General features: G+C 42.9%; 1 protein-coding gene across 1 annotated transcript; it reads right to left on the bottom strand.

Annotated features, from left to right (window-relative positions):
- Positions 1-38: 38 nt before the first annotated feature.
- Positions 39-23,964, bottom strand: ano2a (anoctamin 2a). Its single transcript, XM_079568097.1, has 27 exons — positions 23,885-23,964; positions 18,315-18,481; positions 17,317-17,625; positions 14,947-15,042; positions 14,620-14,792; positions 14,280-14,334; positions 14,161-14,212; positions 14,028-14,083; positions 13,914-13,961; positions 13,231-13,295; positions 12,996-13,130; positions 12,739-12,899; positions 12,529-12,611; positions 10,323-10,394; positions 10,199-10,252; positions 9,407-9,481; positions 8,484-8,685; positions 7,591-7,702; positions 7,442-7,499; positions 7,267-7,367; positions 6,918-7,081; positions 6,679-6,831; positions 6,324-6,376; positions 5,515-5,693; positions 4,385-4,490; positions 1,633-2,146; positions 39-951 (listed from the first exon to the last, which is right to left on the bottom strand). Exons 2-27 carry the CDS (start codon positions 18,441-18,443, stop codon positions 251-253), a joined length of 3,906 nt encoding a protein of 1,301 aa, XP_079424223.1. The 5' UTR covers positions 18,444-18,481; positions 23,885-23,964; the 3' UTR covers positions 39-250.
- Positions 23,965-24,684: the final 720 nt, after the last annotated feature.

The raw sequence follows: 24,684 nt of genomic DNA, 5'->3' as shown, positions 1-24,684 counted from the left end.
TAGTCAGTTCATCACGTCGTCTGGTCTACAAGGCAGGACTGCAGCACAGAAGAGCATAATCGTACAGAGCGATAACTGGATGCAAAACAAACACGTCCAAATGAGGGTATAAAGTAGTTTGTCACAATGGCAGAGTCTCCTTCACCAAAACCTCACACTCCAGAGTCTGTGTGAATGGTTGTCGACCCCCCCAGGTGTTGGTCGCTCAGGTAGGGGGAGGAAAAGGCCCTCCCCTCCCCCTGTATGCGGCTCACACTGGGGTGTTCCGCTTCAGTTCGCTGGGGGAGGGGGCCATGCGCTCCCCCAGGGTGGTGAAGCTGGTAGACTGACTGGGCTTGACAGTTTGCTCCTCCGGACCGGGGGGTCTGTGTCGGGGAGGGAGAGTGGAGCAGCGTCCCTTCGCCCTGGAGCGCGGCGCCTGGGGCGGGGGGCCTTTCAGCGCAAACACTTCGGCGGAGCCTCGGGAGTGAACCTGGATGGGGGCGGTCACGGAGGACTTGGGGGGCTGCGCTGGAGGTGTCCGGGTGTTGGATAAGCTGGTGGAGTGGCTGGGCCGGGGCACGTTGGAACAGGCCTGTGCCCCCCGCGGACAGGCGGGGAGGGTGGAGGACCTGGAGGGTGGAGGACGTGTGGATGCTGACCCCCGGGGAACCAGAGGGATGGGGGGCTGCTGAAACCGGGACAGGCTGGTGGAGTGGCTTGGCCGGGGCAGGCTTTGACACAGCGGCGCCCCTCGGTGGCGGGAGGGCAGGGTGGAGCTGCGAGCCTTGGCGGGAGGGGGGGCGATGAGGGCGTAGGGTTGCCAGTCCGTGGTATCAGTTATTGTCCTGGGGGTGTGTAGACTGTGGGCTGAGCCGGGCGTAGACGAGGTGTCAGGAGGGGACTGACTCAGATGTGCGTCTTTACTCACGGAGAGAGGAGGGTCTGCTGTCCTAGGACAGGGCGCTTCATCTGCAGGAAAACAATGGCTTCAATGACCTTCAGGTGTGACTATGCATACATTAAAGAAACTAATGTGCTATTTCTATTGTCGTATCAGCATCTAGTACAAATTAAACGATAAAAAGTTGACATGAATTCAGAGTGTGTGTTAGGTCACATGTAGTGCTTTCTCAGTCAGGTCTCATAAAGGTCAGGGCTGCCCCGAAGGCTTTGCGCTTAAACACTAAAAATAACCACCAGGGAAGTGGAACTGAATCTTGTTGGTGACAAAATAAATGTTTTCTATGTTCTGCTATTAAAAACCAGAAAAATGAAGGAATGTTTTACATTAACATACTTTTCTACCAATAGGGAAACAATGGACTTATTAAAGATTTACATACATGTATAATTGATACATGATAAGATTAAAACATTTATATGGTGGTGGTCACTTATAACAACAGACAACAATACCTGTTCGTATTCAGGACAAGCTTTTATTTTTATTTTTTCAAAGAAAGTATCTTGTTCCTGGGTATTGGGGTACAATATTACTCTTTAGCTATGCTGTAAATAATACTTTGATTTTGGAGCTATTTATTGAAGAAAAAGAAGAAAAACATAACAAAGTCCTTATATTATATGATAGATTTTTAAGTTAAGTTAAGGTTAAGAGCAAAAGGTAATGTCTAGCTTAGTATAACTCACCTAACATGCCCAGGCTCGCCATCAGAGAATCTAGATCCGCTGCTGCAGGTTCTTCCTCCTCGGCCACAGCTTCCTCGTCCTCTTTCTGCTCTCCCACCGAGCCCGGTCTTTGATTAGATCCACCACCGCTGACTTCCCCTTCCTCACTCGGAGACTCCACGTGTCCCACCTGCTCCTCTGCCAGCGCGAATGACTTGACGATGTCCGGGTCACTGTCCGTGGGATGGATGTAATCGCTGCCGAAGCTCAGCTCGTCCCGCGCCAGCACGTGGTTCTCCTCGGGATCCTCGGGATCCTCGGGATCCTCCGGTTCCTCCGGCGGGGCCTCCACGACCACGTCGATGTTGGGCACCAAGCCGGGCGAGGGCCGGGGGCCCCGGCTGCGCGCCTGCTGGTCGTGATCCACCAGGAACTCCATCAGCATCGTGTTCTCCTTCTTCAGCTGGTCCCTGAGAGAGCGCGGCACGTCCGGGATGATCCAGGCCACCACCAGGCTCAGGAACATGGCCAGGTTCTGTGGAGGAGAAGCAACCACGCATGGTGAGCGGCACGCCATCGCACAACCGACAAAGTACCATTTTCCATGCTGGGTGTCCTCTTTCACGTTTCTAATAATAATAATAAAAAAGTAAATTTAACTAGTCAGGGTTGCCAGGTAAATTGTGCTTTTTAAGCTTTTCCGCAAGTGAAAAAATAATCTGTCCGCAGGTTTTGGCCATTCTGTTTTCGATGTAAAATAAGCAATATTCAGCTTATTCCTTCACTGCTCTGAATGACACAATCCCAGAGCTGCTCTTTCAGTAGAGGGAGAAAAGGGCAGTGCCATGTCATCATATTTTGGGATGGGTTTGGCCCCCAGTGCTTGAGTATCAGCATCAGTATGAGAGCTGGTGGAGTCCTCACTGACTGAATAGAGCTGAACAGAGGTCAGAGGTACCGGATATTGGACGGTTTGGAGGAGAATCAATTGGCTTACAACTGTCAGCTCCTGCACGGTGTGCCCGGCTTAACCTACTGGTAAACGAGCCCAGCTCATGGCCATTGTTGACTTTATTTACATTTGGGACCAGCGCACAGTGCACACATACAGTGCACACACAGTGGCTCAGAGCGGCTCGTCTACAGGAAGGTCAGTGGTTTGAATCCCAGTTTCTGCAGGTGAACTGCAAAAAGTCATTTGAAGAAGTAGATTTTCCTCTGATTTGAGTGACTAGTTTTAAAAAATCATCATTAAAACTGGTGCAAAGTTTTGAACAAGCCTGCGCAATAAAGAATCGGCCTGTTAGTAGTTTAATTTTTTTATTTTTTTTTATTTTATATAATCGTTAATTAACAACCCTGAGCTCTTTATTTATTTGGGACCCTGCTAATCCTGAATGTAAAATATACGGGACAGGAAGTACAGCACCGATCTAACTGTCCAGGAGGAAATCACATGGGGACATATCATCACAAAAAGGTCAGTTATGCACAAATATTACGTTTTTTTTAATTTTTCACAATTAAAAAATTCCATTATGCCCCTTTAAGAAAAAACAATCTTATTTAAAGTACACTGCAAAAAGTACCCGACTAAAAACAACGAAAACAAATCTTAAAATAAGACATTTTGTCTTGTTTTAAGGAAAAATTCTGCCAATGGGGTCAGCATTTTTTTCTTGCTAAGAATTCTTATTTCTAGAATGTTTTTCTTATCATAAAATAACACTAAATTTAAGCTAATAAATAGCTAGAATTAAGCAAAATGTCCTCAGAAAATGGAATAATTTAAGGAAAACATTCTTATTTAGTGAAAAATTTAGGGATATTTTACTTAAATGTTGCTTGATTTAAGCAAAATGTTCTAAATTACACTCATTATTGAGCAAAATGTTCTATTTAAGGAAAATATTGCCCGGAGACCCATCTCCATGATGTGGAGCCAGGCTGATGGTCAGAATCACCTGCTGGAGGATTCACCTATTGCGCATGTTTTTGGTGGTAGACACGGGGAGAACATGCTCCACACAGAAAGGCACCGTCCTGGTGGGAATCGAACCCAGTACCTTCTAGCTGTGAAGCTGAGGCTCTAACCGCTGTGCCACCGAGCCGCCCACTTTAAAGAATGGAATGTATTATCTCTCTGTGAGAATCAGTTCTTAAATTAAGAGTTGTTGTGATCTTATTTTTTCTTAAAATAAGAAAAAATATTCTTTGTCTAATGCTGAAAAAGATTCAAAAAGTGTTTCTTTCTTGTTACAAGAAAGATTTGCATGTTTTTAGCAAATAAACAAGAAAACGTTGCTAGGCAAGACATTATTACTTTTTAGGGAAATAATAAGAACTTATTTCTTAAAGTAAAACATTTTTTACTTGCTTAGAATCCACTTTTTGCAGTGTAAAGATTTATTTTATAATTTTGAGGGTGGCGAGGCGAGGGTATATAAGCACAATTTGAGCGCTGAAATAATTATGTGAGGGAGTATGAACTAATAAGATAGAGGAGCACGTCCTGAGGGTGGCACCACCTCATGACATCAGCAGGTGGGAAATGGTTTGGAGTATTCAAGAATTCAAGAAAGTATTCAAAAACAGAGTACAGAGTATGTACAGAGAGTACAGAGTATGCTGGAATCCTTAGACATATGTAACAACACTAGTAAGGTTTGTCATGGGGGGAGTTTACAACATGGTTAAAAAAAAGGTTCAGCATAATATTCAGGTCTAGAAGTACAATTTACATGTAGTTTTCCGTTCCTCATCTTGTTCTTACCTGGAAGAAGATGACGAAGGCCAGTTTAGCGGCCAGCATGGACCAGTAGTGTTTGGAGAAAGTGTAAGCCTCAGACGCCCAGGGCGGGTCTCTGTAGTCCTTATACCTGACAGACACAAGTGCAGCAGTGTTTATGGACATTCATAATGACTTAGTTTGAATAGACCTTTACACGATCGTTTCTTTTTCATCAAAATACCAACCACAATAATTCACAAGTAAAGGTGGAGATCAAGACAGGGGACAAATAGATCTGCTTTACTGGATAGTATGGAATTGTAATATATTAAGCCTGTGCTTCTATGTTGTTTCGAAATGTCTGAGCACGGCCTTTAGCTATGAAAAACAGACAGGTTATACATATTTACCTCACAGGTTTTATGTTTGTTTTTCAAATAGATTTTTATTAGGGATAATAAAGCTCCACGGATGTGATGGCACAGGTTAATAATAAAACAATGTTCCCACAGTAAACCCTTTGAAATTAAAGTCCAGCACGAGGAATACAAGACTCTTCTTATTTTGTGACTTTTGTGAAGATAATATATTATACTCATGGTAAAAAATCTAACACTTTTATTCAATTTGGCACATAAAAGTCAGCATAACTAGTGTATTGTTTATCAATGGCTATATTCATACAGTATGTTGACATAAAAACATAATATTATACTGTCGTACTACTATTATAATCATTATAAACAATAGTATTATTAGTGTTATTATTATGACTATAACATTGAGACTAGTGCAGTTTATTTGGAATGGAAGCTTATCTGTATAGTGTATACAGTAGGTTAATATATATTAAAAAAAAATGTTATTGAATACAGCTTCTGTCCCTCTTTACTTTCAATCAGTAATGGTTAATCATTTCAATGACCTAAGTAGACTACTGTCAGAGGGACATTTGCCATTGAAACGATGTCTGATCCCTATCTAGAAGTGTGTCACACAATTCTGTCTGTCACCCTGATGTAAGGAACCCTCACAAGCCCCATGAGCCAAAGAGGGACATGGACTACAGGGATCACTGAAACATGCACACCACAAAACATCACTCCATTTTCAGGACATCCAGGACCAGAGGCGCGATCACCTCTAGTCCTGTACAGTGTTTACAGACTCACCTGCACATGGACACCCCGGGGAGCAGGGGGGACGTGGGGGCGGATCCCGAGGCGAAGCTGCTCACGTTAAAGAAGGACAGCGAGTGCTCCGTGTAGCCCGCCATGGTGCCGTTCACGCTGTACATGTACTGGTAGACCATCCGTGGGACGAACTCCGTCGTGAAGGAGATCACGAACGCCTGATGCAGCCCAGAAAAGAGTCAGGGATCTACAGCTTTGTCATGCAGACTGACTTTCACATCGGAACGAGACAAAATAGTCAAAAGAAGTGCTTCCTAAACTCTACAGCAGGGGTCCTCAAACTACAGCCCGCGATGGTTTAACCCAGCCCCCCTTGTAGATAAGTCATTTCTGTGTGGAGTTATGATTTTTTTAAACTAAATAACCAGTATACTCATTCCAGCCACTAGGGGGCAACTTAAATAAATAAAAAAGAATTCCACACGTGTCCAGCAGAGGGCACTGACATAAGAGATCAGGATATAAACAACACATTATAGCCACTGGTTAATGAAGCTGACCACCACAGAGTGTGGAGTGAATGAATAATGACTACTGTGTACAATCCGGCCCGGCCCCCCATCACAGTCAGGAACGATAATGCGGCCCCCAGAGAAAAAGGTTTGAGGACCTCTGCTCTACAGGGTCATGACATATTTACAGGGCGTTTTCATTACCCATTTAAAATAATAATTTATGAGATTTATGAGATATAGAAAGATAATCATAAACAAATGTATGAGCTCATTGTTTGGGAACCACACTGTAACTAAGGACTGCATGGCTTGGCCACCACTACACATGCTTACGTTAGTGATTACAGCAAATTTGCTTATTCCCGACAGAATGTGGAACCAAATCCCTGGAGATGGCAGGTGCATGAAAAAGAGAAATGTAGAGAGAAGCATGCAGTTAAGGAGAGCAGTGGTAGGCGACACAGCAGAAGAAGAGAGGTCTCAGTTACAGAGGCGACTTTTGCATGTTCAAACAATTCAGTGCGGGCTACATTTTCAAAACTGCAATGTTAGCCTTAGTTTAAGAGACCAAAGACCAGAGACCAGTATAGCGGACAATTCTTCTGCAGTGATATTTTTGATGATAAAATGTGGACTTTGACCATGTCTACAGTGAACACGTCGAGCACATGCGTGTCGTGATCCGCACCTATGTCCTTACACCTGACCGCCTCCGGCCGGCGGATCTCAGTGATGAACTTCGAAGCGTCGAGTCGGATTTCAATGACATTGTTGAGCAGGGCCAAGGCTGGAGCCAGGGGGAAGGAGGCCACGAACAGGGTCACGAAGCCGTACTGGATCACTGTGCACAGAGGCAAACAAAGGCATGCTTCTGAGTGACACATGTGTGGGGGAGAACGGTGAAGGAGGGGGCAGGACTGAACTCACTCATCTCCATGTACTCTGGGGTCACGCCCTCGTACGGCTCCAGGAGGAAGTCCTTATGGTACTGCTGTCTGGGCTGTTTGTTCTCGGACTCTGCCTCCTCTTCTGCTGCCGCTTTCCTCGCCCCCTTCTGCTCCTGGAACTCTCGGTACATCTTCTTCAGTTTGCTATGGGTGGATATTATACATGTTGTTTGTGGGTGTTGGGAAAAGTACTTTGCAGCCATTATTAAGAAATGACTTGTACAAAGGCAAATTGTAAACTGCCCCACAATAAAAATGGTACTGTCAACTTTACATTACGTCACTTTCACATGTAAAACTGTAAGTGGGAGATAAATGGAGTATCTTACGGTATGAGGATCTCAAATATATTATTCTGGATGAGTTGTTTTCCCAGCATGATCATGCCCAACTGGATGCACAGCTCAATGAGACAGCCTGGAGGGGCACACTGGAACAACACAACATGACCATTACACAGTATGTCTATGTGAGCTCTCAGTCATCCAGCAAACAGCAGCTCACCTCCTCCATGCGATAATCTTCAAAAACGTAAACATAGTCACCAGGGCGCCCAGCAAACCTGTTTGAAAAGAGAAGATCAGTCTAAAAAAAATACTGGATGGTAATTTCATTTGATCATTTTTGTTGGTGCTAACAGTAGGACAACAGACCTGCCCTTGAAGAAGGCCACGTAGAAAATTGGTGCAAAAGCATTCATTGATTTGAGAAAAAAAGACTTAAAGATGATTCGCTCTTCAAACTCTTCCTTTGTCCGGGGGATTTCTGCAAAACACAGCATGTTCACACTGCACAATTCACATGTAACTTTAGCAGTGGTTCAACTGGGACCCACAATGAACCAATAATGGCAAGCTCAATATCAATCTTCATTTCAGTTTACAGTAAATGTATACATTTTGTTGTCCAACCAGATTAAAACTTGTATAGTCCAACCAGATTATAATTTACACAATACTAGTTCTCACAGAATTCAGTTGATTTAAAGGAATAGGCCACCGTTTTTACATACTGAGATATGTTCTTACCTTAGCTTTGACGAGTTCTTTAGGACCTGTATGGTCTTCACCCGTGCCTTCAGTCACGTAAACACAGCGCAGACGGCGTTAGCGCCTTAAAACGTGGAAGAGCTTAGTAGCTTCTATCTTGACCTGTTTTGGAGCTATAGTGGAGAGAGGGAGAGGCTAAATGCTAACGCCGTCTGTGCAGTGTTTACGTGACTGAAGGCACGGGGGAAGACCAGACAGGTCCTAAAGAACTCGTCAAAGCTAAGGGAAGAACATATCTCAGTATGAAAAAATGGTGGCCTATTCCTTTAAGAACTGATCATTATTCTGTATCAAACTCAACAATCAAAACAATACTGTCTGTGGTAAGTCCCTTGACTCACTCACAGTGAAACAGCGGCCACTTCAGAACCCAAACTACCAGTTGAGAACCACTGCTTCAGAATGGGTGTAAGACAAGAATTGGTCAAAGTGCTTGTATGCTCTACCTACTGGCTAACCAAGTACCCAGTTCCTGTCCATGTGCACAGTGCGAGTACCTAGCTCGGTGAGCCACACGGCGATGGCCCCGTAGACCTCCTCCAGCACCAGCACCACCAGCATGTTGAGGACTATGCCGGTGGTGGTGACGGTGATCCTCACGCTGGCTTTGGCCTCAGGGTCTGGGTCCATGGACCACACACTCAACATGCAGATCCTGTACATGGCCACGCCAAACACCGCCGAGAAGCTCACCGCCATCTGCAACAACAGGTTGGATTTTTGGTCTCAAATGGCCCTGCAGTGGAAAACTGAGATTACTTTAAAAGGTTCATCTTACCAATGATCATAAACTATAATAAAAGCTATGTATTTGATTTTAAAGCAGTACTAAATAACTTGTTTTTGTAGGGTAAAGTGTTAATGGGATGATTGGAGGGTCTTTCATCTCCCATTGGTGTCTCTGGCCAGAAAACCACAATTGCAACTCTCCCTGCTACGAGTCGGTGGCCCCAATACACACTAACGGAATCACGAAGAAGAAGCTAACAGGCAAACGGGCAAAGCTAACGGTGGGCTAGCGATACTTTAGCAGTATTTGCAGCCAAGTTTGAGTGAAAAAAATTATCTCCATTGTATCCCTCTCTCCCATTGTCTTTTCTGTCAACGTAGTATTTACTCAAGGACAGTAAATGAGTAAAAAAAACACAACGTGCTACGACACCTGTAGTGGCGCTTATGGCCTCTAGGGGCATGAGTTACTTAGTACTGCTTTAATATGAAAAATTGAATCCAAAACTGATCATTGTGAAGGGAAACACTATACCACCAAGGCATAACTAACATGAGATCAACCTTTCAAAGCAGATAACCTTTCCAATCCAGTGCCATTTAACACAAGACAGTTTACATTTTATTCCTCCAGAGTTTGTAGACCTGTCCATTAAAAAGCACCATTCTTTTAAGCATTCATGCACCGTACCAAAAACACAAGCGTGGACGCGTTGATGAGATATCCCGTCAGATGATCTTCAACCTCCAGGGTCTCAATCTCTTGCTGTGAAAAGAGTATTATCAAAGTTAATTTCACACCTACAATTCAAATCTAACTGCAATCACCATATACTGTACTGCACTTAGATATGTGACTTAAATTGTTTCAAATTGCATTAGCCTTGCAAGTGGCCTGATCAACTGGAGTATAAATAAATCTATCTTATAGCGACGTCTTTCCTGGAGTTTCTCTTTTATCATATATATCATATAATATCATATATTCTGTACTGTATGTTATCGTGGAATAGGTCGGGCAGCAAGCAATACGAGTCTAAAGGCCAAAGGTAACAATCAGGATGGAGGACGGGTATCAGGTTTACGCTATATGGCTGTGTACAAACATGAGCATAATCCAGTTATTGCCTCTCAACTTGACCTGCACACACAGAAACACACACTATGGGGACTGTCATGGTTTGAGTAGATACAGAGAAATCCCCACCCCTTCTCATCCGTCTCCACTTCTCTCTCTATCCATCTGTAGCCTGGGCTAATCTGAGCCAGGTAAGCTGCTTTACACTCAGCTATTCACTGCAGGAGGCGAGGGATCCACTGCATGTACTACCCGCTGAGAGATATTGCGGATACATGCCCGCTCAATGTGACTGGGCATCAATATCTGAGCTGTTTCTGTGCTGTTTAAACTGTCCGATGGCCTCAGTGGACCCTGCCCTCTTTGGGGATAAGCGGCTCTGCGGGACAACAGAGGTCATCATACCTGGAAGACAAGCATCTGGTCTGTCTCCGTGTCTGTGGTCTCCGCGCTTTTATTCTGCAACAGAACCGCGTTAGAAACAATGAGGATTCGCTTTGGTGAGAATTCAGGGAGAAGCCATACACACCTTTTTAGCTCTGTCCTTCATCTTTTCTCTTTTCTCTTGCAAAGCAGACTCGTACTCTGGCCTCAGCTCCTCCTAAAACCGAGGAAGCATATAAGGAGTGTTCAAATTCAACACTTTCATCGATTAATAATGACAACAGTTTACAGTGAACCTGAGACATACACATAAATGTTGTGATTATGCATCATTCAGACCTTTAGACATAATTTTGAACACCTCATAATTGGCATATGGCATTTTATAATTAGTACTATTCTTGAAAAGTCTAATGAGCAGAAAAATCAGAAAACATGTATATTAAAAAGAAAACTGTCAGCATTGTTACTTATATCAACTACTAGTTCAGACTGGAGTTGGCTCTTATCATTTGCCCAGTGTGGATATTAGCAACATTAGCAACATTTATAACTGCAGAGGCGTAACCGCCACGCATGAACGTGTTCCCAGAATGCCAGTGGGCACTGAAGGGCATCTAAGTACCACAAGCACTGTTAACCTCTTAATGTAATAGCATTCGGAAAATTCACTTTCTTCCAAACATAAGGTGCAACCAGATGTTTCAACATAGAGGTAAAAGGTGTGAAAATTATTAGCAACTTTTCTTTTTACACAATTTTAACCACATGAAGCCAAAGTGACGCTGCTTGAGGTTTTTCACCAAAAAACATTTACTCTCTTTTTGAGTCAAAACCGCTTCTCTTAACACTTATATTAAGTGCCATGAGCGGCACAAGTCTGAACCAAGCAGCACATAGGAAGAAGAATTTGTTAACAATCTGAAATGCAACACTCAGACTATTATGTGGATGAGAAATAAGCCTTTCTCATGTCGTCATCTCCAATCTGCATCAGGGACATGTCGCCCCCCCCCCCCCCCCCCCCCCCCCCCCTTTTTTTTAAACTAAGACTCCAACCTGTCGAAACTTTTGTGCTATAATTTAGCCCTGATTGCAGTTCATACAAATGTCGTAAAAGATGGCCTAATGATGCGGCGTTTGTTTGTGATGGCTGATGCTGTTGAATCGATAAATCAAACTTTATTGAACATGGAAGGTAATACGCACCTGAACGCGCTCCTTTGGGCCGAAGCGTTCACAGACACAAACAAAGAGAGAGAAAGCAGAGTTTAACCAGCTGATTCCCACCACATCCATCCCTTAACCAGAAAGCTCAGAGTATTAAGAATAGCCATATCCATGTAAAGACCCCCAGTTCATCTAAGTCCCCAGGCAGCCAGGGTGTGTTTGAGTGAGTCTGTCTATCTTAGGCTCGAGGGGATCATTATAATCTCTGCTTTAAATGTGCCCGAGTTAAGCACGGGTCAAAAGGTCTTGACCCCTGAGACACGTTTAGAAGGTTAGTGCAGTGGAAATGGGAATGACAGCAAGGAGAAACATGACATTTTTGAGAATCTATATGTACAGATACTTGTAATTTCAAAGTTCACTGTAAGTCTCCTGAGATTTTCATCTTGGGAAATGTAAAAGCTTTTCATTCTGCTAATCATAAGGTCAATGCTGGCAATTGTATTGTTGAAATTTGCAATAACATAACTGTTATTCATAAATGGGTACACCTACAGGGCTATGTATTCACTAATTTTGTGCCTGGATGAGTCAGGAATTTATAATGTAATTGTATAAATTGTATGAACACAAGATGCTGCTTTTACCACCGTTATTATTACCTCATTGGGGAATACCTGCAGCTAGGGCTTCAGTGTGTTTCAGTCATGTATATTTTCAGGGCTATGGATCCTTTTGAGGAGTTTTTCTATTGAATATGGGGTGGGCACTTACAAGCTTTCTTGATTCGGCCAACTCCTTTTGAGTTGTCACTACTGTGTAATGATGTAAATTAAGACTGCAAATTGCTCAAATAAACTACTACTACAAATCAGGTCCTACACCTGATTTCTTTTATTAGTTGTTGTCCAAACCCAACTGTCCTTAAGCATTTCTAACATCCCCATTCAACAAGCCACATTTTAGATCTTTACAAACCACAAGTTGAATGCTATTCACAATGAGCTTCTTAATGGTGACGTGTTAATATATTAAAAGCACATTTCGCTACTCCCATGAAAACAATGATAGCCTGACAATAAAGAAACTGCAAAATAGAACTGCCTTCTACCCTGAAATTTGCCATGTAAACCGCACTTTTGGCAGGGTAGCTAGTGCTAATGCCAGGAGGACGGCCTCACCTCAGCATCCTCCAAATTGGTGAGGTCCCAGGCATGTTTCAGGTACATCTGCCGCCGTTTCCAGTGCTCCAGGAAGCAAGCAGCTGCAGGCAACACAATATTAGTGTGGTAGCAACATATAGGTGCACGTAGATTCACCACACAGGAGTGAGATCTAAACTATAGTCATGTAAAGGAACAGCCACAAATGGAGTTTCAAAAGTTGCATACCCCAGAGGGACATGAAGATGGAAAACAGCACAGTGGCCCCATTGTCGAACAGATACGTGGCTCTGGCCAGGGAGCACACGGAGCTGAGCAGCCAGTAATCGCACACCCCATCGCACAGAGGACACATGGTGATGTTCAGCTTCTCGTCACACGTCTCCTGACTGCAGGCACGTGTAAGGAGCAAAGTGTTACCTCTGCACTGAATGTTGAAATGCAGCCTCACTGGTTATTGGTGTCTGTTTGATGAACGCAGTTACCTGGGTATGTTGGATTCCACAGTAAAGATGCCATATAAGAAAACGATGATGCCCAGGAGTGAGGGAGGGATGAGGAGCTGAGTGTAAACTCCAAGCCACGCAAAGTACAAACCAATCTGCTCGCCAAAGTACTTTCTGTTACATGGGAAACAAGCACAGCACGTTTCCCATGTGAGCATTAAACATTTACAAACAGAAGAATTCAAGTCCGAGTGATATTATACTGAGGCGATACCTGATCAGATCCACAGGCTGGTACTTATACATGACTCCATAGTTGGCCCATTCTTCATGGAGGATCTGAAATACATTTACAAAGTCATGGGACTTACTTAGCTTACCTTTTTAACGTAATAAACTACCAGAAATAAAGTCGAGTCATGGTTTTTCAAGTCCAAGTCACCTGAAAAATACTCATGGATTGAGTCCAATAGTCCCAGTCAATGATATAAAGCCAGAGTCAGCATTAAACTCGATTCACTATCATTTCAAACCAATTCCAAGTCACAAGCGTATTTAAGAAGAGTTGTCTGACTATTTTGCAAAAAGTGTCCACCGAATCTTCTTATGAAATCAAATGTCATTTAGCTACCTTTGAACTATCATTTATAAAATCTGTATCATCTACACACTCAACACATTTATACTTTAAGAGCCCCCTACCTCGAAGCTTCTGCCGATTATTTAGGAACTGATCAACTACATACATATTTCTTAGTATCTACTAATGTTATGTTTAGGGCTGGGTGCCATTAATATGGTATTAATACGATACTTGGTTTACTAATACCTGAACAATGCTTTTTCCGATACCTACACTAAAATATAGTGTCATCTAGAACCAGAAAACAGAACAATAATGTGTGGAAGATCTGCAAATGTACAATATGGGGTTCATCTACAATATAGTCATCTCACCTGTCGGTCGTTGCGTTGGTCTCTCCGTCCCCTCCGTGTGAATGAACCCTGCACAAAACAATGGTGTGAACAAGCAACTTTTTGGTAGTACATTCACAGCTTTTTTCCACTTACATCATGCAGAGGGAAGGCAGACACATAGACTCCACGAGCCAGCAGGGACTGGATTCCTTTAGAAAAACAAACCCTGCCGTCACTGACAGACAGTATCATTTAGTAAGAAGCAGTAGTAAGCAGATGCCCTTACCAGTTGTTTGGCAAGTGTGTTTACACGTAATGCGTGAGATTATTTCTGCCACCTAAAAACAGGATAAAGCCTTCAGTTATGAATACTGGGCAAAAACACAGGGAAATGGTGTAACATACAATTCTGCTACGAGTGGCGTTGTCAAACACAGTGTCGGTGGATTTGATGTCATATCTGCAAAAGAAGATCAGAAATTCCTTCACTACAGACACACCTGAGCAGGTCAAGTCTTTTAGCGTCTGCATAGTGGTGCCCTTTTTCTATTTGGTGTGATCTGTGCTCAATCGGACTCTGGAGGAGATGAAAATAGCCCTGCTGTATTAGGAGAGTGGCGGGCTGACTGCACAGCCCTGAGGAGAGAATGTGCAGGCACTACAATAGGGACGTATTTATTGTGGAGTGTGTGGACTCATGCAATGGGGGTAAAACGGTAGTCTGTGTGATGCATGTGTGACTCACAGGTGGAGCTTGTCTCTGATGAAGGCATGCTTGAGCTTCTTGAAGCGGATGCGTGTCTGCCGGTCTCTCTGTATCTCCAGGTCGGGGATGTCCGGTTGGAAAGGCGTGCTCATTTTGGCCAGAATATAATCCCACATCCCAGCGATACCTGTGCGCTTCCGCAAGTCACACCTCTGCTCAAACACAAACCTTAATTATTACTGGAAAGAGAATGTACGGTAGGATCGATTGTGATACTGTATAATATAGCAATTGTCAGAGTAAGCTATTTATTGTAGATTATCTGAAAAGTTAAGCCTATAAGGCTAGCTTTGAGAAGGTCCTGACCTTTTTGACTGGAACTTTAATCTTCTGAAGTTCTGCCTCTCGGCTGAGTATGGGCCATGGGATGTGGAGGCGTATGAACCTAATTCCATATGACTTCTGCAACAACAATGGGACAATGAGAGAAAACCTAAACATCAAAAAGACTTGATCTCTCTCGAGTGCTGTGGTGAGTGAGTAAAAAAAAGTGCTAGACCTGAAACGCTTTCACTAAACCAGTAAGTATGCTCTTATATGGTGTGAACCCAATCCTACAATCTACACCAACGCCAGCGTCAGGCATTCAAATGTTTCAAATGACTGGCCGGTATTAAGAAAAAAAATAAGACTGAAAAACAGTGGACACAGCGTTTAATATGAAGCTTTACCAGAGACGTTGCAGTTTGCACTGATGAATAAACACAAATTAATGTCTTTCCAAACCACCATGCTTTTGAAAAGAAAGTAGGAGTAGGAGCTAAAAAACACTGCTCTGACAGTGTTACACATAAAGTGCCCACAACAACAAGCTGTTTGCATTATCAGTTTCACATCAGTCGCTGAACTGAGCTCTGATTTTGTAAGTCCTGAATTTAGCCTTACACTGATTTTGGTTCCTCTTATTTTATGCAGAACACAGACCTATTACATGTGGCCTATTAGATCATAAACTGTGAAACTCACTGATAAATATTGAACATGATTACAGGTATGAGGAAGATCGAAACACCCAGGGGAAAATAAATTAATGGTACTACATCAATCTAATAATAATATACTATATAATCAGCTCTGAAGAGTGCTAACAAAGCTTCGAGTAAAGTAGAAGAAGGTACAAATTTTGACGTTGGTACATTTTTTTTGTGTGACATTGATGTGTTCATTAGATCTGGACAACTCTAAATCTAAATTGTGGTTTGTTTTTAGTTGGTTTATTTTCACTACAATAAGCAAAGCAGAGTTTGTCTTGACTTCACACTGCGGTCACAGCAGGTCACTGGATGATGATGACCTCTTCACCCTGGTGTGAGTGGCCCAACACTTACTGAATACTAAACAGCTTTGTTAATGCGCTCTAATCTGACCTTTAGTTTCACACCCGAGTAATCATAATCCTCAACCAAAACAGAAACTGATGCAACAAACAGCAAAACTTTAAACCACACAACACGTATGGCAAATGTTCAATTTGCAATTTTGCTTCCATTGTGATTACAGTAATTGTCCAGTCCATATCACGGAGGGATACATAGCTTGTCCTGTGAGAACAAACAAATGTAGCTTACAGGAGGCTGTGCACGCTGGTCTCAGCATACCACGCCTCAGTCAACCCCTTTTTTCCCTAAACAACGCCCTCTGGCTACTGACCGCAAGCTCTGGTGCACCATTGTCTGTACACAAGATACCTACTTCGCCTTAAGCAACACTGTGGTTGCGCCTGGCGGAAGATCTGGCCCATGGTCTTAATCAGGGCCGGCTTGTCTGGTAAATAGAATTTCCATTGGCCAAATTGGCCGACAAGAAAAAATATGGAGAGAAAAAAAAAGGAAATAGGCTAAATACAACATTTTATTTAAGACAGTGATTGCCATTACAAAGTGTTTTTGAGGAATCGTAAAAATCGCTGAATCTTCAGGCTATTTTACAAGTTGATCATCCATCACGCTGGAAATAAAAAGCTTTTCCGCTGGGTCCGTGGTGAATCGCTCAAGTCTGTCTTTTGATAATTTAAGCTTTGTCCCTCCATTATATTTCAGCAGTGAAAGAATGAATTGCTTATTTTGCCTCTGAAGCTACGTTACAGGAGTGGAAGGGCATCCTACAGCCCAACCCGGGCTGTGCAGCTTATACCGCGGACCGAGCTGGATAAGGACAGCGATAAGGTTTACCACCTGTCTGAGTTATTGTGCAGATAAGTGGGGTACGTCCACGTGACACCTGCTGCTCTCCATCGTCTCCATTTGGAGCCGTTGTTTCATCTTTCTCACGTCGGAGCTCTTTCATTAGAAATAGCTGTGTCCTTGGACCCACTAAAGCACTAATGTAGCACTTTGTCTATGAATAAATGTATGTGCACTGTTATTGATAACATGACACCACATTCATTAATCAATAACATTTACTGAATGAAGAGCAGCTTCATCATAATTTCCGTAATTAATTAAATTAAATTTTGAAGTAACAATATACCATACATTTAGAGGGTACAGGCCTAGATATTCCCATAATGTCCTTAGCCCTGAACCTCTAGGCTCAGGTCTAGTGGCCTCAGAGCCGCTCAGTGCTTTGAACAGCTACACATCGACAGGATATAAAGCACATCAGACAGTTGGAAGTGTTACTAATTGAATCAGCACATTTCAGACAGTTGTGTTCAAAGAGACCAAGGCGTACCTCTTTGTCGCGCTCGATCTGCAGCCCGGCCTCTTGTAGTTGGGCTTCGAACTCCTCTCTCATCAGAACCTTCTCCTCCTCCGTCAGCTTGGTCTCCTCGTTGTCCGGCCCCAAGCCCCCCACCTCCCCGGGCTCCCCATCGTCAAACCTCACGTTGGGGGTTTGAAAACTGCCATTGGATGTGATGGAGGCCAGAGACAAGCGGGACTTGGAGGGTCGTCTTTTCTTGTGTTTGTAGCACAGGATGTAGTCAACTTTCCGCGTTCCATCAGAGAAGTACAGCCCTGGTCCCAGCTCAATGCTGGTCGGCTGTCAAAGAAACATGACATAAATGGATAAACACTGTATACAGCCAAGTGCTACCTAAGTTCATAGCTGACATCTTTATACATTACTTGCAATGCGATCTTAATGTTACATGTGCCACAGGAGAGTTTGTGTGACTACTCTTTACCAGATTTGAACCTTTACTCAATTTCCCCCGTTTTACAAACTGCACATGATGCAGACTGTCTCACTGTCAGCTCTTTCCTAACAGCAAGATGCTCACACTCTGAGAGATCTGCAGCTGAGTGCAGACTTAATCTGGACAAAGCGTAAGAAAAGAAAAGTAGCTTTGAGAAACATGTAGAAAACAGGACTGGGGCCTGTTTTCTACATGAGGCCTTGTCCCACTAGGACATGCCTGGAACACCTCCCGCGGGAGGCGACCAGGAGGCATCCGAAACAGATGCCCTAGCCACCTCAGCTGGCTCATTTCGACGTGATTCAAACTTGTAAAAGTGTTTATTTAAAATTTACTGGCCTAAACTCGGAAAATCCCCCTTCCCGAGATTTATACAATCAATTTGAGAACTAAAACACACTTTCTGGTAACTTGTTAATGCTCAGAACCAATGAAAACCTGCTTCAATTGCTAATAAATGGGAGTAAACAAATGCAAGAAATTGTCAGGGCTTGACTCAATTATATGGCTGGACAGACAGAAGGGGCATTACCGGTGGAGGGGACGGCCCAGAGTTGGGGGCTGTGAGGGGCGCTCCATTAGTGGCACTGATCCCGATCCCGGACAGGGAGCGGGCCAGCGACACCAGCGTGGACGAGTGAAGGGACGGGGGCTCACTCATGGCTCAGACAGGCTGCTGCTCTTTTCCGTTTCATCCCTCTGCTCACACAAACAACAGGAACAAATGTTACAACTCCTTTGAAACCATGAAAGTGTGCGTCAGTCAAACAGACATGTCTTTTAACTGATCATGTCACTACTGTTTAGGTCAAAATCTTTGGCTGCCTTGAATCTCCAATCCCTCCAATCCAGGTGACACACTATTAAAGCATGGCCATGGATTTGCATTCATTGTAACGCTGACGGATTTCCCTGTAGACAGTATACACAAACACACAGGTTAAAGCCTGTCCACATGAGCGTGGACAACCCGGCAAAATGGAAATGGAGAAAATGGGTCCTGGAGTTCAAATTACAATGTTTACTTTTGCATCTGATTAAAGTCTGATCAAGTAGTCCCAGAAAAACAAACCTTTGTAAGGTTTGAAAAGAGCCACACCGTCATTTAGAGAATTTGACAAATTTGTTTACATTTAAATAAGATAAGATAAACCTTTATTAATCTCACAAAGGAGAAATTCACTTGTTACAGTCGGCGTTACTTCACAGTCTTATTGTACAGTCTGACAGCAGTGGGGATGAAGGCTTTGCGGTAGCGCTCCGTCCTGCACTGAGGGTGTCTCAGTCTGCCACTGAGAGAGCTGCACAGCTCTTCTACAGTCCCGTGCAGTGGGTGGAAAAAGGACGTGGTATTTTTTAATCTGAATTTCGACCTAATTCTACTACTGCAACTCTCCTCAACTTCACAAATGATGTACAGCCTTGGATGAAGGAAAATATACTGGAGCCGTCTTTATTGATTTCTCGAAAGTGTTTGACACATTGATCATCATCTACTGTTAGATAAACTGTATTCAATTGGTTTAAGCCAAACATCTTTATATGGTTTAATGGTAGGGGACAATTCTTTGCATCTCAAAATACATGCTCCACTAGTACACTTATTGGGTAAGGCGTGCCCCAAGACTCTGCATTGGGGCCAGTCCTTTTTTCGATTTATATTAATGATTTGCCCTGTATTTGGTCATCATGTAATGTCCATCTCTATTCTGATGATACAGTTCTATATACACATCGCATAGCCACAAGGACCAGGTACAAAATGCATTACAATCTGATTTTACTTGAGCACAACCTTATTCTTAATGAGAAAATAAAATTACTACGTTGTTTATGCTGAGACCATCTAAAGTTAACATGAATGAAATACAAATTTGTATGAATGATAGAAGATCTCTCGTAAATGTTAGTACATTTAAGTACCTGGGTCTGTAGTTAGATACTGAGCTATCATTCAATGCTCATATTGAAGCTGCAGTGAAGAAAGTTAAACAAAGCTTGTGTCAGTTGTACCATTCAATTGATGGCTTCACATTTGGCGAAGAAAGCGTATTGCGCAGCAGCTCCTCTTACCACTTATTGATTATGTTGATATTGTTCACCACACATCCAGTGTTACGTCTCGCAACGCTCTAGATCTCTCATTGAATTCCATATGTAGATTTGTTTAAAGGTATCCATTAATAACACATCACTGCAAGCTCTATGAAAAATTGGACTGGCTCCAATTGTATTTATTATGACAAATGTCCCCTTTATCTTCAACAACACTTTGTCAAACACTCCTCAGCCTATCCCATACGACACTTGTCACATCCATTTTTTGCCACAGCAAGAATTCACTGGGAAATTGGGCGTAGAGCATTTCGTCATAAAGCACCCACTGACTGGAATAACCTCCCATTGTCATTAAAATCTACCACATCTTTACATTTGTTTAGACAGGCACTATTTTCATATTTAAAGACATCATGTACATGTTTTTAATAGAGGACTCTTCTTCTCTGCTTGTAATGTAGTAAACTATAGGCTCATTAGAAAGCTGTCATGTCATGTGAACAGCCTATGAGGCCTCACTACTTAATTTTTTATTTTTGCCAATATAATCCATGTAATTTATTGTATAATTTGGGGAGGTGGTGGGTCTTATGGGGGAGCATGTTGAGATTGTACTTTCTTTTTACATGTGTTGTGTTGTCATGTATTGTCATGTCTTGTGCATGTGTGGCTCTTGTTATTTTCAATGATTGAAAGGACCCCCTCGAAAATGAGATGGCACATCTCAAGGGGCAATACAAAATACAAGAAAGAATGAATGAATGACTAGTGAATTGTGTGCTAACAGGGAGTAAATCTGCTTTCCCAGTGACTTTAACACATCCTAATCCTGATCGTTTGGTGCCTTTTATCCTCCTGCAAATTAATTCTACCTCAAATTAAAGGAACTTAAACATGGAAAAAGGATCTGCTAAGCCTAAAAGCTCCCAGAAACAATTATTCATTAGTCACCATTTCGGCGTAGCTCTTGTTCAGACCACTAATAAAAGACCCTATACCTGATTTTTAAGTGGAAGTTTAAACTGTTAGTCCAAACGCATTCCCAGCATTCCTATCTCAATTCTTTTGTTCATAAGCACTTTTCACAACTTTCTGGGTCACTATCACAGTAATGCTAACAAAAACAGGGCAGTCTTTTTCACAAACCCAATGAGAAATGTAATATAGAAAAGTAAATAAACTAATAAGGGACATTTTTGCTAAATTTCTGCTTGCTACGTATATGCTCTGGTCAACTTCAGAGTGCATGAAGTTTAGAAAGAGGTTATGCTGCAGCAGTCCTCATCAACACCAATCAGGTACATTAGCAATCAAACCCGAGGAATGAAGATGCCAAACTGGATGGCAAGACCTGAAACACGTCTATAGATCAAAGGACATTATTGTTATTTGATATGATTCTCTCCAAAAAATGGCCTCTTATTGAGTATTTTCATGACTTCGACTTTTGTGTAATTTGACTCTCATGCTTCCAAATTTTGACCAGAATAATTGGTTATTGATTGGTCACGTGTCGAGTCACGTGTCCGCAGGTCAGGAAAAGTATGTCATGACATGTTGAACAGACTCTCAGGGACTCCCAGTGAACTGTCCCGTCCTGTGTTGGTCACTACAGCACATGCGCTGACCGAATTAAAAAACATTGTCAGAGACAATTGGTCTATACTCCAATGTGATCCTGTGTTGAGCAAAGTTTTCACAGAAGCACCGTTATTTTCATTTAGACAGTCTCCAAACCTCAGAGACAAACTCATCATTCATATCTTAGCACATGTGGCTGAGAAACCAATTGGTACTTTTAAATGTATGAATTGTCCTCATTGCAATAACGTCAACCAGTACTACTTTTGTAATATGTCCAGAAGGCGCCTGTGGAATTGCCTGGCAGAATACAAATATGTGATCAGAGTTAACATTCTGGACTATCCAATGGCAAGGCATTTCAATCAACAACATAATGCCAATAGGTGTGTTTAAGATGAAGTGCGCCTTGACTCCAGGCAGGCAGGCGGTGGCAGCCGAGGGCTGAGGAAGGCGCCTTCAATCAAGGCGGACACATCACAGAGAGGAGCCTCAGATCATGCAGTGTCTCGCGTTTGTTGGAAAGAGTTTCTGAACAGACGCCACAGGCACCAAAGCAAAGAATAGACTCTCTTACAGTTTAGGATTAGAATAATAAACTTCTGCTTATTTAAATATTGGTAATATGTTGGACACACTGGCACTTTTTGATCAAAACACAATTCAAATCCAGCTGTCTGTCAGTCCACTGTCAGCGCACGTGTTGACCGCACTTCATATCCTATCATCCCTTTGACCTTTGTAGTTCAGGTGGCCGAGCCAGGCGGTGAAAAGAAAGGTTGCCTGCCTGCTCCTGCGGGAGCATCAGGACCATCACACAGAATTTGTCACGGCCGGCACGCACCGCTCATAGCCGCCTGAGCCCGCCTGGGCCATTTTAAATTTTTGCTGTGTATTGAAGGTACTGAACAAGAAAAACCACTGGCAAGAGGTGGTGATAGTTATTAAAGCTCAATCAAAGAGAGGCTTTCTGGATTCATAAAGTGAAAGCGAGTAAACATCCAGGTCTGAATGAAGACTTTGATTTTATCTTGTTTCTTGTAAGTTTTGCATTTCATGCATTTCTTTTTTATGGTGCTTCTGTTTTTTGTAGTTTTTCTGCCATGATGCTCCTCACACGCCTGCATTGTGTGGCACACTGAATGGGGAATTGATGGGCCACACCCAAAGCTGTTTGTTTTATATGAACAGGTTTGAATGTCTGATCCCCTCAGACCTCAGAAGCTAAGCAGGAGGGCCTTGTCGGAACTTCGATGGGAGACCGTTTGGGAACACTAGGAAGCCAGGGTGAATGTAGTGAGTGAGTGAGTGAGAGAGTGAGTGAGGGTTGGCACAGACTGGCAGCCTCACTTCTGTCAGTCTACCCTGGGCAGCTGTGGCTACATTAGTAGCTTACCACCACCGAGTATGGAGTGAATGAATAATACACTAAATTGTAAAGTGACTTTGAGTGTCTAGAAAAGAGCTATACAAGAAAAATGCATTATTATTATTATTACTATTATTATTGTTATTATACTAATCCCTGATGAAGACCTGGTGGTAAAATATGTTGGCTTTGCTATTTAAATAAAGGCCTTGCGAGTACTTCCTTGTGCTGTTCATTTTTGTTTGCCTGGGTTTGCTGTTTTTTACTCCCAGATTATGTTAATAAAACAATGTATAGGCCATTTATGAAATCAAACTTAGGACCTTTATATAATATATATAATATTTATATCATCTTAATTTGAGAAGGCTAATAGTTTCTGTAGGAGGGGCTGTGACAAACGGCTGCTGTGGGCCACTTGTGTCCAGCTATAACGCAGTGCTCCCCGGGGGAATCTGTGCGGGGCTTAGCGCTGTGTAAGCCAGCTAACAGCCAGGGTCAGGAGTACCCTCAACCTGGGCAAAGGGCAGATTACACACCGCTAATTTTAACTACAGAAATGGCAAGGAGGAAATGGAGAAAAGCCATAGAGACAATATGTGTGATGTCATCACATGGCAACAGCATGGCAGTTAGCCTTCCATCACGGCAACGGCAGCAAAATGAGTGTCAAGTCTGTATGTTACTCACTGATTTGCCACTCACTTTGCAATGTTCTATTTGGATCTATGAATGTGCGTACTCTCGATTCGACTGGCCTGGCCAACAACAGAATTAAATGGAGAGTGTGGCAGAGCTTAAAGCGCGTGACACTTCAAATGAATTGATTTCCATTTCGACTAATTAATCCCGGCCTGGACAGGTGTCGTGAGCTGCTTATTTCCCAAACTGCTGAATGAAATGCTCTGAGGAACATACGGCTGTGAGGAAGAGTCAGCCAAATAATTAACACTCGAGCTTTACTCACACACACGATGGCAAGAACACTCAACCTTGAATTAGATGAATTAGTCAAACCTCTGGAGTTACAAGCCTTTCACATAATTCTACCTGTGGACTGGTTAGCAGGAGTAAACAGTAAAACGTGGACTCACCAGAGCTCTTGAGGTGGAGTTATCTGTGAGGAGGTGCTTCAGGAGGCGGTAGGAGTGTGGATCCAGGCGTACTGACGGAGGGCTGGAGAGGAGAAATCCGAGCGCGTCCCTGTCCTGTGAGCTGGATTAGTGCGCGCCACAGACACACAGCTAATTCCCCCCGACTTACATCCACACACTGCTACATACTACAGACTGTTCCACAGGCCAGGACTCTAAACAAACACTGCGTGCAGACGGGGGCAGGAACGAAGTACTTTCATTTTCATTGACTCGATTTTTCTGCACAACATTTAGATAAATGCACCAAAGTAAAAAGTGAAGTTTTGTTTATTTTACAAGCTTTAAAATGCTCCCTCGAGAACACGCTCAGAGGAAGCTTGTTTTTTTCCTATTGTGTTGTTGTAGCTTCAGGTGAATTTAATAATAATAAGAGTCCCTGTTTGACCTTTCAATGACCAAGCGGCTGTGTGGGTGGTTAACATGGCGCCTTTAGGGTTTCTGGTATATATATACATTACAAGAGAAAAAAACTTAAATAAAATTGATCCTGGAGTGTCAGAGGCCACAGGGATGGGAAGCAAATTTGCTGAAAAAGTTGCATAATGCACCTTTAAGTATGTTGTATAGGAAATCCTTCAGTAGCCTACTTTCACTTGAGTTTAAATTGCAGGAATAGTCTGTACTTTTACTTAAATATCATCAAGTAGTTAATTGTACGGGACAGGGCTCCCACAAAAATCCAAATTTGGGCCGGAATAACTTTATAGGCTTGGCTCCTGGGTATAATATTAGCTGCC

The sequence above is a fragment of the Gobius niger genome (assembly GCF_951799975.1).
Source record: "Gobius niger genome assembly, chromosome: 12".
NCBI classification, from domain to species: Eukaryota; Metazoa; Chordata; class Actinopteri; order Gobiiformes; family Gobiidae; genus Gobius; species Gobius niger.
Note: the sequence above shows the minus strand (reverse complement) of the source record. Positions and strands in the feature narration are given on the sequence as shown.